Here is a 17,500-nt window from a genome sequence, read left to right on the forward strand (position 1 = left end):
GACAGACACTCTGGCTTGGGGACACACACACGGAAACACACACTCTGTCATTAGCCATCTATAGTAAACAGCAAGTCATTCTTCTCTCTGACAGTCGTGTGGGCTGGCTGAGGCTTTCAGGAGATGATTCTACCAACACTGCTGTCAACAAACAATCAATACTGGTAAGAGAGAGGGAGCGTGTGTGTTTATATAATGTCTATATGTATTAATATAATGTGTGTGTTTATATAATGTCTATATGTATTAATATAATGTGTGTGTTTATATAATGTCTATATGTGTTAATATAATGTGTGTGTGTGTGTGTGTGTGTGTGTGTGTATGTGTGTGTGTGTGTGTGTGTGTGTGTATATAATGTCTATATGTGTTAATATAATGTGTGTGTGTGTGTGTGATGTCTATATGTGTTAATATAATGTGTGTGTATATATAATGTCTATATGTGTTAATATAATGTGTGTGTGTCTCTGTCTTCAGTTCCATGTCAGCTGATCCGTCTCAGAACATCTACTCAGAGTTTGATGAAGACTTTGATGAAGATGTGGAGACTCCTATAGGAAAGGCTACTGCCCTCTACACCTTCCAAGGTACACGCACACCATCACGCACACATCACGCACACCATCACGCACGCACACCATCACGCACACCATCACGCACGCACACCATCACGCACGCACACCATCACGCACACACACGTCACACGTACACCATCACGCACACACACATCACACGCACACCATCACGCACACCATCACACGCACACCATCACGCACACCATCACACGCACACCATCACACGCACACCATCACACGCACACCATCACGCACACCATCACACGCACACCATCACACGCACACATCACGCACACCATCACACACGCACACCATCACACACGCACACCATCACGCACACACACATCACACGCACACCATCACGCACACCATCACGCACACCATCACACACACACCATCACGCACACCATCACACGCACACCATCACGCACACCATCACACGCGCACACCATCACACACGCACACCATCACGCACACACACACATCACACGCACACCATCACGCACACACACACATCACACGCACACCATCACGCACACACACACCATCACGCACACACACACATCACACGCACACCATCACGCACACACACACATCACACACGCACCATCACGCACACACACACATCACACACGCACCATCACGCACACACACACACACACATCACACGCACACCATCACGCACACACACACACACACCATCACGCACACACCATCACACATACCATCGCACACGCACACCATCACGCACGCACACCATCACGCACGCACACCATCACGCACACACACGTCACACGCACACCATCACGCACACACACATCACACGCAAAACCATCACGCACAACCATCACGCACACCATCACACGCACACATCACACGTTAATACCCATCACGCACACCATCACGCACACCATCACGCACACACACACATCACACGCACACCATCACGCACACACACACATCACACGCACCATCACACACACACACATCACACACGCACTATCACACACACATCACACGCATTATTAATCACGCACACACACACACGCACACCATCACGCACACACCATCACACATACCATCGCACACGCACACCATCGCACACGCACACCATCACAAACGCATCAGAAACACACACCATCAGACACACACACCGACAGTGTCTATAACTAGTGTGTGTCTGTCTCCAGGTTCCAGTCAGGGGACAGTGTCTATAACTAGTGTGTGTCTGTCTCCAGGTTCCAGTCAGGGAACAGTGTCTATAACTAGTGTGTGTCTCCAGGTTCCAGTCAGGGGACAGTGTCTATAACTAGTGTGTCTCCAGGTTCCAGTCAGGGGACAGTGTCTATAACTAGTGTGTCTCCAGGTTCCAGTCAGGGACAGTGTCTATAACTAGTGTGTCTCCAGGTTCCAGTCAGAGGACAGTGTCTATAACTAGTGTGTGTCTGTCTCCAGGTTCCAGTCAGGGGACAGTGTCTATAACTAGTGTGTCTCCAGGTTCCAGTCAGGGACAGTGTCTATAACTAGTGTGTCTCCAGGTTCCAGTCAGGGGACAGTGTCTATAACTAGTGTGTGTCTGTCTCCAGGTTCCAGTCAGGGACAGTGTCTATAACTAGTGTGTGTCTATCTCCAGGTTCTAGTCAGGGGACAGTGTCTATAACTAGTGTCTGTCTCCAGGTTCCAGTCAGGGACTGTGTCTATAACTAGTGTCTGTCTCCAGGTTCCAGTCAGGGGACAGTGTCTATAACTTGTGTGTGTCTGTCTCCAGGTTCCAGTCAGGGGACAGTGTCTATAACTAGTGTGTGTGTGTCTCCAGGTTCCAGTCAGGGGACAGTGTCTATAACTAGTGTGTGTGTGTCTCCAGGGTCCAGTAGGGGACAGTGTCTATAACTAGTGTCTGTCTCCAGGGTCCAGTAGGGGACAGTGTCTCTAACTTGTGTGTGTGTGTGTGTGTGTGTGTGTGTGTGTGTGTGTGTGTGTGTGTGTGTGTGTGTGTGTGTGTGTGTGTGTGTGTGTGTGTGTGTGTGTGTGTGTGTGTGTGTGTGTGTGTGTGTGTGTGTGTGTGTGTGTGTGTGTGTGTCTCCAGGTTCCAGTCAGGGGACAGTGTCTATAACTAGTGTGTGTCTCCAGGGTCCAGTAGGGGACAGTGTCTATAACTAGTGTGTGTCTCCAGGTTCCAGTCAGGGGACAGTGTCTATAACTAGTGTGTGTCTGTCTCCAGGTTCCAGTCAGGGGACAGTGTCTATAACTAGTGTCTGTCTCCAGGTTCCAGTAGAGGACAGTGTCTATAACTAGTGTCTGTCTCCAGGGTCCAGTAGGGGACAGTGTCTATAACTAGTGTGTGTCTGTCTCCAGGTTCCAGTCAGGGGACAGTGTCTATAACTAGTGTCTGTCTCCAGGTTCCAGTAGAGGACAGTGTCTATAACTAGTGTCTGTCTCCAGGGTCCAGTAGGGACAGTGTCTATAACTAGTGTGTCTGTCTCCAGGGTCCAGTAGGGGACAGTGTCTATAACTAGTGTCTGTCTCCAGGGTCCAGTAGGGACAGTGTCTCTAACTTGTGTGTGTGTGTGTGTGTGTGTGTGTGTGTGTGTGTGTGTGTGTGTGTGTGTGTGTGTGTGTGTGTGTGTGTGTGTGTGTGTGTGTGTGTGTGTGTGTGTGTGTGTGTGTGTGTGTGTCTCCAGGTTCCAGTCAGGGACAGTGTCTATAACTAGTGTGTGTCTCCAGGGTCCAGTAGGGGACAGTGTCTATAACTAGTGTGTGTCTCCAGGTTCCAGTCAGGGGACAGTGTCTATAACTAGTGTGTGTCTGTCTCCAGGTTCCAGTCAGGGGACAGTGTCTATAACTAGTGTCTGTCTCCAGGTTCCAGTCAGGGGACAGTGTCTATAACTAGTGTCTGTCTCCAGGTTCCAGTCAGGGGACAGTGTCTATAACTAGTGTGTGTCTGTCTCCAGGTTCCAGTCAGGGGACAGTGTCTATAATTAGTGTCTGTCTCCAGGTTCCAGTAGAGGACAGTGTCTATAACTAGTGTCTGTCTCCAGGGTCCAGTAGGGGACAGTGTCTATAACTAGTGTGTGTCTGTCTCCAGGGTCCAGTAGGGGACAGTGTCTATAACTAGTGTCTGTCTCCAGGGTCCAGTAGGGGACAGTGTCTCTAACTTGTGTGTGTGTGTGTGTGTGTGTGTGTGTGTGTGTGTGTGTGTGTGTGTGTGTGTGTGTGTGTGTGTGTGTGTGTGTGTGTGTGTGTGTGTGTGTGTCTCCAGGTTCCAGTCAGGGGACAGTGTCTATAACTAGTGTGTGTCTCCAGGGTCCAGTAGGGGACAGTGTCTATAACTAGTGTGTGTCTCCAGGTTCCAGTCAGGGGACAGTGTCTATAACTAGTGTGTGTCTGTCTCCAGGTTCCAGTCAGGGGACAGTGTCTATAACTAGTGTCTGTCTCCAGGTTCCAGTAGAGGACAGTGTCTATAACTAGTGTCTGTCTCCAGGGTCCAGTAGGGGACAGTGTCTATAACTAGTGTGTGTCTGTCTCCAGGTTCCAGTCAGGGGACAGTGTCTATAACTAGTGTCTGTCTCCAGGTTCCAGTCAGGGGACAGTGTCTATAACTAGTGTGTGTCTGTCTCCAGGTTCCAGTCAGGGGACAGTGTCTATAACTAGTGTGTGTCTGTCTCCAGGTTCGAGTAGAGGACAGTGTCTATAACTAGTGTCTGTCTCCAGGGTCCAGTAGGGGACAGTGTCTATAACTAGTGTGTGTGTGTCTCCAGGTTCCAGTCAGGGGACAGTGTCTATAACTAGTGTGTCTCCAGGTTCCAGTCAGGGGACAGTGTCTCTAACTAGTGTGTGTCTCCAGGTTCCAGTCAGGGGACAGTGTCTATAACTAGTGTCTGTCTCCAGGTTCCAGTCAGGGGACAGTGTCTATAACTAGTGTGTCTCCAGGTTCCAGTCAGGGGACAGTGTCTATAACTAGTGTCTGTCTCCAGGTTCCAGTCAGGGGACAGTGTCTATAACTAGTGTCTGTCTCCAGGTTCCAGTCAGGGGACAGTGTCTATAACTAGTGTGTGTCTGTCTCCAGGTTCCAGTCAGGGGACAGTGTCTATAACTAGTGTGTGTCTCCAGGGTCCAGTAGGGGACAGTGTTTATAACTAGTGTGTGTGTGTGTGTGTGTGTGTGTCTCCAGGTTCCAGTCAGGGGACAGTGTCTATAACTAGTGTGTGTCTCCAGGGTCCAGTAGGGAACAGTGTCTATAACTAGTGTGTGTCTCCAGGTTCCAGTCAGGGGACAGTGTCTATAACTAGTGTGTGTCTGTCTCCAGGTTCCAGTCAGGGGACAGTGTCTATAACTAGTGTCTGTCTCCAGGTTCCAGTAGAGGACAGTGTCTATAACTAGTGTCTGTCTCCAGGGTCCAGTAGGGGACAGTGTCTATAACTAGTGTCTGTCTCCAGGTTCCAGTCAGGGGACAGTGTCTATAACTAGTGTGTGTCTGTCTCCAGGTTCCAGTAGAGGACAGTGTCTATAACTAGTGTGTGTCTGTCTCCAGGTTCCAGTCAGGGGACAGTGTCTATAACTAGTGTCTGTCTGTCTCCAGGGTCCAGTCAGGGGACAGTGTCTATAACTAGTGTGTGTCTGTCTCCAGGTTCCAGTAGAGGACAGTGTCTATAACTAGTGTGTGTCTGTCTCCAGGGTCCAGTCAGGGGACAGTGTCTATAACTAGTGTGTGTCTGTCTCCAGGGTCCAGTCAGGGGACAGTGTCTATAACTAGTGTGTGTCTGTCTCCAGGTTCCAGTAGAGGACAGTGTCTATAACTAGTGTGTGTCTGTCTCCAGGGTCCAGTCAGGGGACAGTGTCTATAACTAGTGTGTGTCTGTCTCCAGGTTCCAGTCAGGGGACAGTGTCTATAACTAGTGTCTGTCTCCAGGTTCCAGTCAGGGGACAGTGTCTATAACTAGTGTGTGTCTGTCTCCAGGTTCCAGTAGAGGACAGTGTCTATAACTAGTGTCTGTCTCCAGGGTCCAGTAGGGGACAGTGTCTATAACTAGTGTGTGTCTGTCTCCAGGTTCCAGTCAGGGGACAGTGTCTATAACTAGTGTCTGTCTCCAGGTTCCAGTCAGGGGACAGTGTCTATAACTAGTGTGTGTCTGTCTCCAGGTTCCAGTCAGGGGACAGTGTCTATAACTAGTGTGTGTTTGTCTCCAGGTTCCAGTCAGGGGACAGTGTCTATAACTAGTGTGTGTGTGTCTCCAGGGTCCAGTCAGGGGACAGTGTCTATAACTAGTGTGTGTCTGTCTCCAGGGTCCAGTCAGGGGACAGTGTCTATAACTAGTGTGTGTGTGTCTCCAGGTTCCAGTCAGGGGACAGTGTCTATAACTAGTGTGTGTCTCCAGGTTCCAGTAGGGGACAGTGTCTATAACTAGTGTGTGTCTCCAGGTTCCAGTCAGGGGACAGTGCCTATAACTAGTGTGTCTCCAGGTTCCAGTCAGGGGACAGTGTCTATAACTAGTGTGTGTGTGTCTCCAGGTTCCAGTCAGGGGACAGTGTCTATAACTAGTGTGTGTCTGTCTCCAGGTTCCAGTCAGGGGACAGTGTCTATAACTAGTGTGTGTCTGTCCCCAGGTTCCAGTCAGGGGACAGTGTCTATAACTAGTGTGTGTCTGTCTCCAGGTTCCAGTCAGGGGACAGTGTCTATAACAGAAGGCGAGCAGCTCAGTGTGATGGAGAGTGATAAAGGAGATGGATGGATGAGGGTTCTACGAGCCAACGGAGACGAAGGATACATCCCTCATCCTACGTCAAGTTCTAGACAATAACACACACATGGATACACCGATTTAACGCACACACACCTTTCAGCCAAGGACTTTCATTCTGTGTGTTACCACCCCTCCATCTCTCTCTCACTCTACCTCTCTCTCTACCTCTCTCACTCTCTCTACCTCCTCTCTCTCTCTCTACCTCTTCCTCTCTCTCTCACTCTACCTCCATCTCTCTCTCACTCTACCTCTCTCTCTCACTCTACCTCTCACTCTACCTCCTCTCACTCTCTCTCACTCTACCTCTCTCTCTCACTCTACCTCTCTCTCTCACTCTACCTCTCACTCTCTCTCTCTCTCTCTCTCTCTCTCTCTCTCTCTCTCTCTCTACCACTCTCTCTCTCTACCTCTCTCTCTACTCTACCTCTCTCACTCTACCTCTCTACCACTCTCACTCTCTCTACCACTCTCACTCTCTCTACCACTCTCACTCTCTCTACCACTCTCACTCTCTCTTCCTCTCTCACTCTCACTCTCTCTACCTCTCTCTCTCTCTCTACCTCTCTCACTCACTCTCTCTACCTCTCTCTCTCTCTCTACCTCTCTCACTCACTCTCTCTACCTCTCACTCTCTCTACCTCTCTCACTACCTCTACCTCTCTCACTACCTCTACCTCTCACTCTCTCTACCTCCCTCTCTCTACCCCTCTCTCTCTCACTTTTTCTCTACCTCTCTTCCCTCTACCTCTTCATCCTCCTCCCTCCACCCCTCTCTCCCAGTCCCATTCCTCTCTCCCTATACTTACCTAATCACAGATCATTAGTAGCCATGACATTGTGATTGTTTTTATATTAAATGACTGCTATCCTAGTTATCAGATTTGGATGAAATAGTTATCAGCTGGATGGTGAAGCCACTATTTTATGGACCTGCGTCCCAAACACCACCCTGTGTTCTATATAGTGTACTTGATCAGGGCCCTATTCCCTATATAGTGGACTTGTTTGTCACGTTCTCTCATCAGAAGAGTTTCTTAGATCCCAAATTATACCCTATTCCCTATATAGAACACTACTATAGACCAGAGCCCTATTCCCTATATAGTACACTAATTTTGACCAGAGCCCTATTCCCTATATAGAACACTACTATAGACCAGGGCCATATTCCCTATATAGTGCATTACTTTAGATCAGAGGCCTGTGGGGAATCGGGGGGCAATTGGGACGCAGCCTGTATGTGAAACTGGTCAGTTTTGAAATGTTTCTGCGGTTCTTATTGGTTGTCTGATTGTCTGACCATGTCTGTGGTTGTTATGGTTACAGACTGTTTTGGTTGTTGTTTCTCTGTTGTTTATCTCTTTTTGTGGTTTAACTTCTTTGTGGTTTAACTGTCTGTGGTCAGGTTCTGGCCAATCAGATGGCTCTGTGGTCAGGTTCTGGCCAATCAGATGGCTCTGTGGTCAGGTTCTGGCCAATCAGATGGCTCTGTGGTCAGGTTCTGGCCAATCAGATGGCTCTGTGGTCAGGTTCTGGCCAATCAGATGGCTCTGTGGTCAGGTTCTGGCCAATCAGATGGCTCTGTGGTCAGGTTCTGGCCAATCAGATGGCTCTGTGGTCAGGTTCTGGCCAATCAGATGGCTCTGTGGTCAGGTTCTGGCCAATCAGATGGCTCTGTGGTGGTGTTGTGACTACTGCTGTTTAACTTCTCCTGGAGGACCCCAGGTGTTTCTGTCCGGCCCAGGATTCAATCAAAGGCGCATTGTGGATTATGAGCAAACCACACTAGACTGTTCAATCTAATGTTCAGCTGACATCCGCAGCGTTTACCATGACAACCAGAGGAATGAGCTGGTTAACGGTGCATCGCCGACTGGCGTCGTGGACAGTTCACCTTTGGTTGAATCCCAGCCGTCTCATTCAGACATGGGACACCAAATCATGTATCAATTACATGTCCCAAAATGGCACCCTATTCCCTATATAGTCCCCTACCTTTGACCAGAGGCCCACGGGGGGGGTAACGGGAGGCCCACGGGGGGGGTAACGGGAGGCCCACGGGGGGTAACGGGAGGCCCACGGGGTGGTCTATTTTGAACAGGAGGTATGGAGACCCACGGGGGCCCACAGGGGAGGCAGTCTGTCAGCCCTCCAGGTCTATTTTGACCACTCAGGAGGTATGGAGACCACAGGGGAATAGGGGCCCACAGGGAGGCAGTCTGTCTGCCCTCCAGGTCTAGTTTGACCTCTCAGGAGGTATGGAGACCACAGGGGAATCCAGGGGCCCACAGGGGAGGCAGTCTGTCAGCCCTCCAGGTCTATTTTGACCACTCAGGAGGTATGGAGACCACAGGGGAATAGGGGCCCACAGGGGAGGCAGTCTGTCTGCCCTCCAGGTCTAGTTTGACCTCACATCTCCCTGGTTAAATGGAACTGGACTCTGTCACTCACCTGGCTGCTTCTCAATGTTTTATGGAATATCTGTATGTTATTATATCATCACATTTTAAAACTACTTATGTGTTGACCTCTAAGTACCCTGTGAACTATTTTGATTGAGGAAAAAATAAAAAATAATAAATAGATTTGTCAAATTTGATGTTTTGTTTCATTTTGTAGTGTGTTGTCTTTTAATTAACAGACCAAAGTTGACACAGTTTTAAATCATTTATATCATCTGAATAGAAAATGTGTTCAGAACTTTCCAGTGATTTTCCCTAAAAAAGAAACACTACTTTCAGACACCTGGCCGGTTGAGAAGAAAGTTGTCTGAGCACAGAACATGTTAACAGGGTAAACTCTGCAGAATAAAGTTGTTAACAGGGTAAACTCTACAGAATAAAGTTGTTAACAGGGTAAACTACAGAATAAAGTTGTTAACAGGGTAAACTCTCCAGAATAAAGTTGTTAACAGGGTAAACTCTCCAGAATAAAGTTGTTAACAGGGTAAACTACAGAATAAAGTTGTTAACATGTTAACAGGGTAAACTACAGAATAAAGTTGTTAACAGGGTAAACTCTACAGAATAAAGTTGTTAACAGGGTAAACTACAGAATAAAGTTGTTAACATGTTAACAGGGTAAACTACAGAATAAAGTTGTTAACAGGGTAAACTACAGAATAAAGTTGTTAACAGGGTAAACTCTACAGAATAAAGTTGTTAACAGGGTAAACTACAGAATAAAGTTGTTAACAGGGTAAACTCTACAGAATAAAGTTGTTAACAGGGTAAACTACAGAATAAAGTTGTTAACAGGGTAAACTCTCCAGAATAAAGTTGTTAACAGGGTAAACTCTACAGAATAAAGTTGTTAACAGGGTAAACTCTGCAGAATAAAGTTGATAACATGTTAACAGGGTAAACTCTACAGAATAAAGTTGTTAACAGGGTAAACTCTACAGAATAAAGTTGTTAACATGTTAACATAAAACAGAATAAATGTTAACAGGGTAAACTCTACAGAATAAAGTTGTTAACAGGGTAAACTCTACAGAATAAAGTTGTTAACAGGGTAAACTCTACAGAATAAAGTTGTTAACAGGGTAAACTCTACAGAATAAAGTTGTTAACAGGGTAAACTCTACAGAATAAAGTTAACATGTTAACAGGGTAAACTCTCCAGAATAAAGTTGATAACATGTTAACAGGGTAAACTCTACAGAATAAAGTTGTTAACAGGGTAAACTCTGCAGAATAAAAACATGTTAACAGGGTAAACTCTACAGAAGGGTAAAACAGAATAAAGTTGTTAACAGGGTAAACTCTACAGAATAAAGTTGTTAACAGGGTAAACTCTACAGAATAAAGTTGATAACATGTTAACAGGGTAAACTCTACAGAATAAAGTTGTTAACAGGGTAAACTCTCAGAATAAAGTTGTTAACAGGGTAAATAAAGTTGTTAACATGTTAACAGGGTAAACTCTACAGAATAAAGTTGTTAACAGGGTAAACTCTCCAGAATAAAGTTGTTAACAGGGTAAACTCTGTAGAATAAAGTTGTACAGAATGTTAACAGGGTAAACTCTCCAGAATAAAGTTGTTAACAGGGTAAACTCTACAGAATAAAGTTGATAACATGTTAACAGGTAAACTGCAGAATAAAGTTGTTAACAGGGTAAACTCTACAGAATAAAGTTGTTAACAGGGTAAACTACAGAATAAAGTTGTTAACAGGGTAAACTCTACAGAATAAAGTTGTTAACATGTTAACAGGGTAAACTCTACAGAATAAAGTTGTTAACAGGGTAAACTCTACAGAATAAAGTTGTTAACAGGGTAAACTACAGAATAAAGTTGTTAACAGGGTAAACTCTGCAGAATAAAGTTGTTAACAGGGTAAACTCTACAGAATAAAGTTGTTAACAGGGTAAACTCTACAGAATAAAGTTGTTAACAGGGTAAAACAGAATAAAGTTGTTAACAGGGTAAACTGCAGAATAAATAAATGTTAACAGGTAAACAGAATAAAGTTGTTAACAGGGTAAACTCTACAGAATAAAGTTGTTAACAGGGTAAACTCTACAGAATAAAGTTGTTAACAGGGTAAACTCTACAGAATAAAGTTGTTAACAGGGTAAACTCTACAGAATAAAGTTGTTAACAGGGTAAACTCTACAGAATAAAGTTGTTAACAGGGTAAACTACAGAATAAAGTTGTTAACAGGGTAAACTCTACAGAATAAAGTTGTTAACAGGGTAAACTCTACAGAATAAAGTTGTTAACAGGGTAAACTCTACAGAATAAAGTTGTTAACAGGGTAAACTACAGAATACAGTTGTTAACATGTTAACAGGGTAAACTCTACAGAATAAAGTTAACATGTTAACAGGGTAAACTCTCCAGAATAAAGTTGATAACATGTTAACAGGGTAAACTCTACAGAATAAAGTTGTTAACAGGGTAAACTCTGCAGAATAAAGTTAACATGTTAACAGGGTAAACTCTACAGAATAAAGTTGTTAACAGGGTAAACTCTACAGAATAAAGTTGTTAACAGGGTAAACTCTGCAGAATAAAGTTGTTAACAGGGTAAACTCTACAGAATAAAGTTGATAACATGTTAACAGGGTAAACTCTACAGAATAAAGTTGTTAACAGGGTAAACTCTCCAGAATAAAGTTGTTAACAGGGTAAACTCTGTAGAATAAAGTTGTTAACATGTTAACAGGGTAAACTCTCCAGAATAAAGTTGTTAACAGGGTAAACTCTCCAGAATAAAGTTGTTAACAGGGTAAACTCTGTAGAATAAAGTTGTTAACAGGGTAAACTCTCCAGAATAAAGTTGTTAACAGGGTAAACTCTACAGAATAAAGTTGATAACATGTTAACAGGTAAACTGCAGAATAAAGTTGTTAACAGGGTAAACTCTGCAGAATAAAGTTGTTAACAGGGTAAACTACAGAATAAAGTTGTTAACAGGGTAAACTCTACAGAATAAAGTTGTTACCATGTTAACAGGGTAAACTCTACAGAATAAAGTTGTTAACAGGGTAAACTCTACAGAATAAAGTTGTTAACAGGGTAAACTACAGAATAAAGTTGTTAACAGGGTAAACTCTGCAGAATAAAGTTGTTAACAGGGTAAACTCTACAGAATAAAGTTGTTAACAGGGTAAACTACAGAATAAAGTTGTTAACAGGGTAAACTACAGAATAAAGTTGTTAACAGGGTAAACTGCAGAATAAAGTTGTTAACATGTTAACAGGTAAACTGCAGAATAAAGTTGTTAACAGGGTAAACTCTACAGAATAAAGTTGTTAACAGGGTAAACTCTACAGAATAAAGTTGTTAACAGGGTAAACTCTACAGAATAAAGTTGTTAACAGGGTAAACTCTACAGAATAAAGTTGTTAACAGGGTAAACTACAGAATAAAGTTGTTAACAGGGTAAACTCTACAGAATAAAGGTGTTAACAGGGTAAACTACAGAATAAAGTTGTTAACAGGGTAAACTCTACAGAATAAAGTTGTTAACAGGGTAAACTCTACAGAATAAAGTTGTTAACAGGGTAAACTCTACAGAATAAAGTTGTTAACAGGGTAAACTACAGAATAAAGTTGTTAACATGTTAACAGGGTAAACTCTACAGAATAAAGTTGTTAACAGGGTAAACTCTACAGAATAAAGTTGTTAACAGGGTAAACTCTACAGAATAAAGTTGTTAACAGGGTAAACTCTACATTTTGACACACCTGAACCAACAACCAGTAGAAGCACATCACATACCTTGTCTATGTCCCAAATAGGATCTTATTCCCTGTATCGTGCCCTATTTTCATCTAGAGCCCTATTCCCTGTATCGTGCCCTATTTTCAACCAGAGCCCTATTCCCTGTAACGTGCCCTATTTTCAACCAGAGCCCTATTCCCTGTATCGTGCCCTACTTTCAACCAGAGCCCTATTCCCTGTAACGTGCCCTACTTTCAACCAGAGCCCTATTCCCTGTATTGTGCCCTACTTTCAACTAGAGCCCTATTCCCTGTATCGTGCCCTACATTCAACCAGAGCCCTATTCCCTGTATCGTGCCCCTACATTCAACTAGAGCCCTATTCCCTGTATCGTGCCCTACATTCAACTAGAGCCCTATTCCCTGTATCGTGCCCTACATTCAACCAGAGCCCTATTCCCTGTATCGTGCCCTACATTCAACTAGAGCCCTATTCCCTGTATTGTGCCCTACTTTCAACCAGAGCCCTATTCCCTGTATCGTGCCCTACTTTCAACCAGAGCCCTATTCCCTGTATCGTGCCCTACATTCAACTAGAGCCCTACATTCAACCAGAGCCCTATTCCCTGTATCGTGCCCTACATTCAACTAGAGCCCTATTCCCTGTATCGTGCCCTACATTCAACCAGAGCCCTGATCCCTGTATCGTGCCCTACTTTCAACCAGAGCCCTATTCCCTGTATCGTGCCCTACTTTCAACCAGAGCCCTATTCCCTGTATCGTGCCCTACTTTCAACCAGAGCCCTATTCCCTGTATCGTACCCTACATTCAACCAGAGCCCTATTCCCTGTATCGTGCCCTACTTTCATCTAGAGCCCTATTCCCTGTATCGTACCCTACATTCAACCAGAGCCATATTCCCTGTATCGTACCCTACATTCAACCAGAGCCCTATTCCCTGTATCGTACCCTACATTCAACCAGAGCCCTATTCCCTGTATCGTACCCTACATTCAACCAGAGCCCTGATCCCTGTATCGTGCCCTACTTTCATCTAGAGCCCTATTCCCTGTATCGTACCCTACTTTCAATCAGAGCCCTATTCCCTGTATCGTGCCCTACTTTCATCTAGAGCCCTATTCCTGTATCGTACCCTACATTCAACCAGAGCCCTATTCCCTGTATCGTGCCCTACATTCAACCAGAGCCCTATTCCCTGTATCGCCCTACATTCAACCAGAGCCCTATTCCTGTATCGTACCCTACATTCAACCAGAGCCCTATTCCCTGTATCGCACCCTACATTCAACCAGAGCCCTATTCCCTGTATCGTACCCTACATTCAACCAGAGCCCTATTCCCTGTATCGTGCCCTACATTCAACCAGAGCCCTATTCCCTGTATCGCACCCTACATTCAACCAGAGCCCTGATCCCTGTATCGTGCCCTACTTTCATCTAGAGCCCTATTCCCTGTATCGCACCCTACATTCAACCAGAGCCCTATTCCCTGTATCGTACCCTACATTCAACCAGAGCCCTATTCCCTGTATCGTGCCCTACATTCAACCAGAGCCCTATTCCCTGTATCGTACCCTACATTCAACCAGAGCCCTATTCCTGTATCGTACCCTACATTCAACCAGAGCCCTATTCCCTGTATCGCACCCTACATTCAACCAGAGCCCTATTCCCTGTATCGTGCCCTACATTCAACCAGAGCCCTATTCCCTGTATCGCACCCTACATTCAACCAGAGCCCTATTCCCTGTATCGTGCCCTACATTCAACCAGAGCCCTATTCCCTGTATCGCACCCTACATTCAACCAGAGCCCTATTCCCTGAATCGCACCCTACATTCAACCAGAGCCCTATTCCCTGTATCGTGCCCTACATTCAACCAGAGCCCTATTCCCTGTATCGCACCCTACATTCAACCAGAGCCCTATTCCCTGTATCGCACCCTACATTCAACCAGAGCCCTATTCCCTGTATCGTGCCCTACATTCAACCAGAGCCCTATTCCCTGTATCGCACCCTACATTCAACCAGAGCCCTATTCCCTGTATCGCACCCTACATTCAACCAGAGCCCTATTCCCTGTATCGTACCCTACATTCAACCAGAGCCCTATTCCCTGTATCATGCCCTACATTCAACCAGAGCCCTATTCCCTGTATCGTACCCTACATTCAAACAGAGCCCTATTCCCTGTATCGTGCCCTACATTCAACCAGAGCCCTATTCCCTGTATCGTACCCTACATTCAACCAGAGCCCTATTCCCTGTATCGTACCCTACATTCAACCAGAGCCCTGGTAGTGGCCCTACATTCAACCAGAGCCCTATTCCCTGTATCGTACCCTACATTCAACCAGAGCCCTGGTAGTGGCCCTACATTCAACCAGAGCCCTGGTAGTGGCCCTACATTCAACCAGAGCCCTGGTAGTGGCCCTACATTCAACCAGAGCCCTGGTAGTGGCCCTACATTCAACCAGAGCCCTGGTAGTGGCCCTTCATTCAACCAAAGCCCTGGTAGTGGCCCTACATTCAACCAGAGCCCTGGTAGTGGCCCTACATTCAACCAGAGCCCTGGTAGTGGCCCTACATTCAACCAGAGCCCTGGTAGTGGCCCTACATTCAACCAGAGCCCTGGTAGTGGCCCTACATTCAACCAGAGCCCTGGTAGTGGCCCTACATTCAACCAGAGCCCTGGTAGTGGCCCTTCATTCAACCAGAGCCCTGGTAGTGGCCCTACATTCAACCAGAGCCCTGGTAGTGGCCCTACATTCAACCAGAGCCCTGGTAGTGGCCCTACATTCAACCAGAGCCCTGGTAGTGGCCCTACATTCAACCAGAGCCCTGGTAGTGGCCCTACATTCAACCAGAGCCCTGGTAGTGGCCCTACATTCAACCAGAGCCCTGGTAGTGGCCCTACATTCAACCAGAGCCCTGGTAGTGGCCCTACATTCAACCAGAGCCCTGGTAGTGGCCCTACATTCAACCAGAGCCCTGGTAGTGGCCCTACATTCAACCAGAGCCCTGGTAGTGGCCCTACATTCAACCAGAGCCCTGGTAGTGGCCCTACATTCAACCAGAGCCCTGGTAGTGGCCCTACATTCAACCAGAGCCCTGGTAGTGGCCCTACATTCAACCAGAGCCCTGGTAGTGGCCCTACATTCAACCAGAGCCCTGGTAGTGGCGCTACATTCAACCAGAGCCCTGGTAGTGGCCCTACATTCAACCAGAGCCCTGGTAGTGGCCCTACATTCAACCAGAGCCCTGGTAGTGGCCCTACATTCAACCAGAGCCCTGGTAGTGGCCCTACATTCAACCAGAGCCCTGGTAGTGGCCCTACATTCAACCAGAGCCCTGGTAGTGGCCCTACATTCAACCAGAGCCCTGGTAGTGGCCCTACATTCAACCAGAGCCCTGGTAGTGGCCCTACATTCAACCAGAGCCCTGGTAGTGGCCCTACATTCAACCAGAGCCCTGGTAGTGGCCCTACATTCAACCAGAGCCCTGGTAGTGGCCCTACATTCAACCAGAGCCCTGGTAGTGGCCCTACATTCAACCAGAGCCCTGGTAGTGGCCCTACATTCAACCAGAGCCCTGGTAGTGGCCCTTCATAGAGAATAGGGTGCCATTTGGGACGTAGCCCAGGGTTATGAGGGGAAACCAACGCATCCACACCTGCTAGGTATGAACCCCGTGGGTGAGAGCCACAGAAACCCCCAGACACACATCCCAGGACATATTCATTGGGCACACACACACAGACACACACAGACAGACACACACAGAAACCCCCAGACACACATCCCAGGACATATTCATTAGGCACACACACACACAGACACACACACACACACACACACACAGACACACACACAGAAACACACACAGAAACCCCCAGACACACATCCCAGGACATATTCATTGGGCACACACACACACAGACACAGACACACAGACACACATCCCAGGACATATTCATTAGGCGCACACACACACAGAGACACACACAGACAGACACACACAGAAACACACACAGAAACCCCCAGACACACATCCCAGGACATATTCATTGGGCACACACACACACACACACAGACACACACAGACAGACACACACAGAAACCCCCAGACACACACCCCAGGACATATTCATTGGGCACACACACACACACACACACACACACACACACACACACACACACACACACACACACACACACACACACACACACACACACACACACACACACACACACACACACACACACACACACACACACACACACACACACACACACACACACACACACACACACACACAGGCACACACAGACAGACACACACAGAAACCCCCAGACACACACCTCAGGACATATTCATTGGGCACTGAAACAGACTGAAACAGGGAGGAAACACCTGATCTTATCCAATAACAAACTCTTTTTTTATTATTATTATTATTTTTTAGCTACAAAAGGCTTCTAATGAATAATGATCCAGGTAAAAACGGGTTACAGATTTCCAACTGTTGTGCAACGTTGCGCCCTCCTGAATGCAGCCCGGGTCACAGTAGAGCGTTTAAAGGGTCAGAGTTCCGGGGAGAACTCCTCGGTAGGTTCCAGTTTGTTAGAGAGCACGGTGAGGATCTTGTCAAACTTGTCGTAGCGTTTCTCCTTGTCTGCCGCCGCTCCAGTCTGACCCCAGAACAGCCTCAGGGCAAACTCTGTCCTGAACCCCTCCAGCAGCTCTGGGATTGGCTCCCAGTCACCTGACGGGACAGAGTGACAGGGCACACGGCCAATCAGTGACTCAGAATGGTTATGAGGCAGGACTAATGTGATTTGATTTGGTGAATTGGATGTGTGCCTGTGTGTTTTCTATACGTGTGTGTGTGTTTTTACAATGTGTTTGTGTTTTATAATGTGTGTTTTCCATGTGTGTGTTACCTGTGAGCAGGCTGTGTGTTACCTGTGAGCAGGCTGTGTGTG

General features: G+C 46.4%; 1 protein-coding gene and 1 long non-coding RNA gene across 5 annotated transcripts in view; one reads left to right on the forward strand and one right to left on the reverse strand.

Moving 5' to 3' along the window:
* Window positions 1-152: 152 nt before the first annotated feature.
* Window positions 153-6,353, forward strand: LOC124027694. The gene is made up of 3 exons (XR_006837453.1): window positions 153-164; window positions 481-590; window positions 6,231-6,353. It is a non-coding gene; the product is annotated as an uncharacterized LOC124027694 (long non-coding RNA).
* A 10,579-nt stretch (window positions 6,354-16,932) lies between these two features.
* The window catches only part of LOC124027695 (breast cancer anti-estrogen resistance protein 3 homolog), a 20,950-nt gene continuing 20,382 nt past the window's right edge, over window positions 16,933-17,500 (reverse strand). For all 4 annotated transcript variants that reach the window (XM_046340063.1, XM_046340062.1, XM_046340065.1 and 1 more), the window contains exon 16: window positions 16,933-17,280. In XM_046340063.1, the coding sequence (XP_046196019.1) occupies window positions 17,099-17,280 (182 nt within the window). In that variant the 3' untranslated portion in view covers window positions 16,933-17,098. The remainder of the gene's footprint in view (window positions 17,281-17,500) is intronic.

This window comes from Oncorhynchus gorbuscha, unplaced genomic scaffold (genome assembly GCF_021184085.1).
Source record: "Oncorhynchus gorbuscha isolate QuinsamMale2020 ecotype Even-year unplaced genomic scaffold, OgorEven_v1.0 Un_scaffold_3480, whole genome shotgun sequence".
In the NCBI taxonomy this organism is placed as follows: Eukaryota; Metazoa; Chordata; class Actinopteri; order Salmoniformes; family Salmonidae; genus Oncorhynchus; species Oncorhynchus gorbuscha.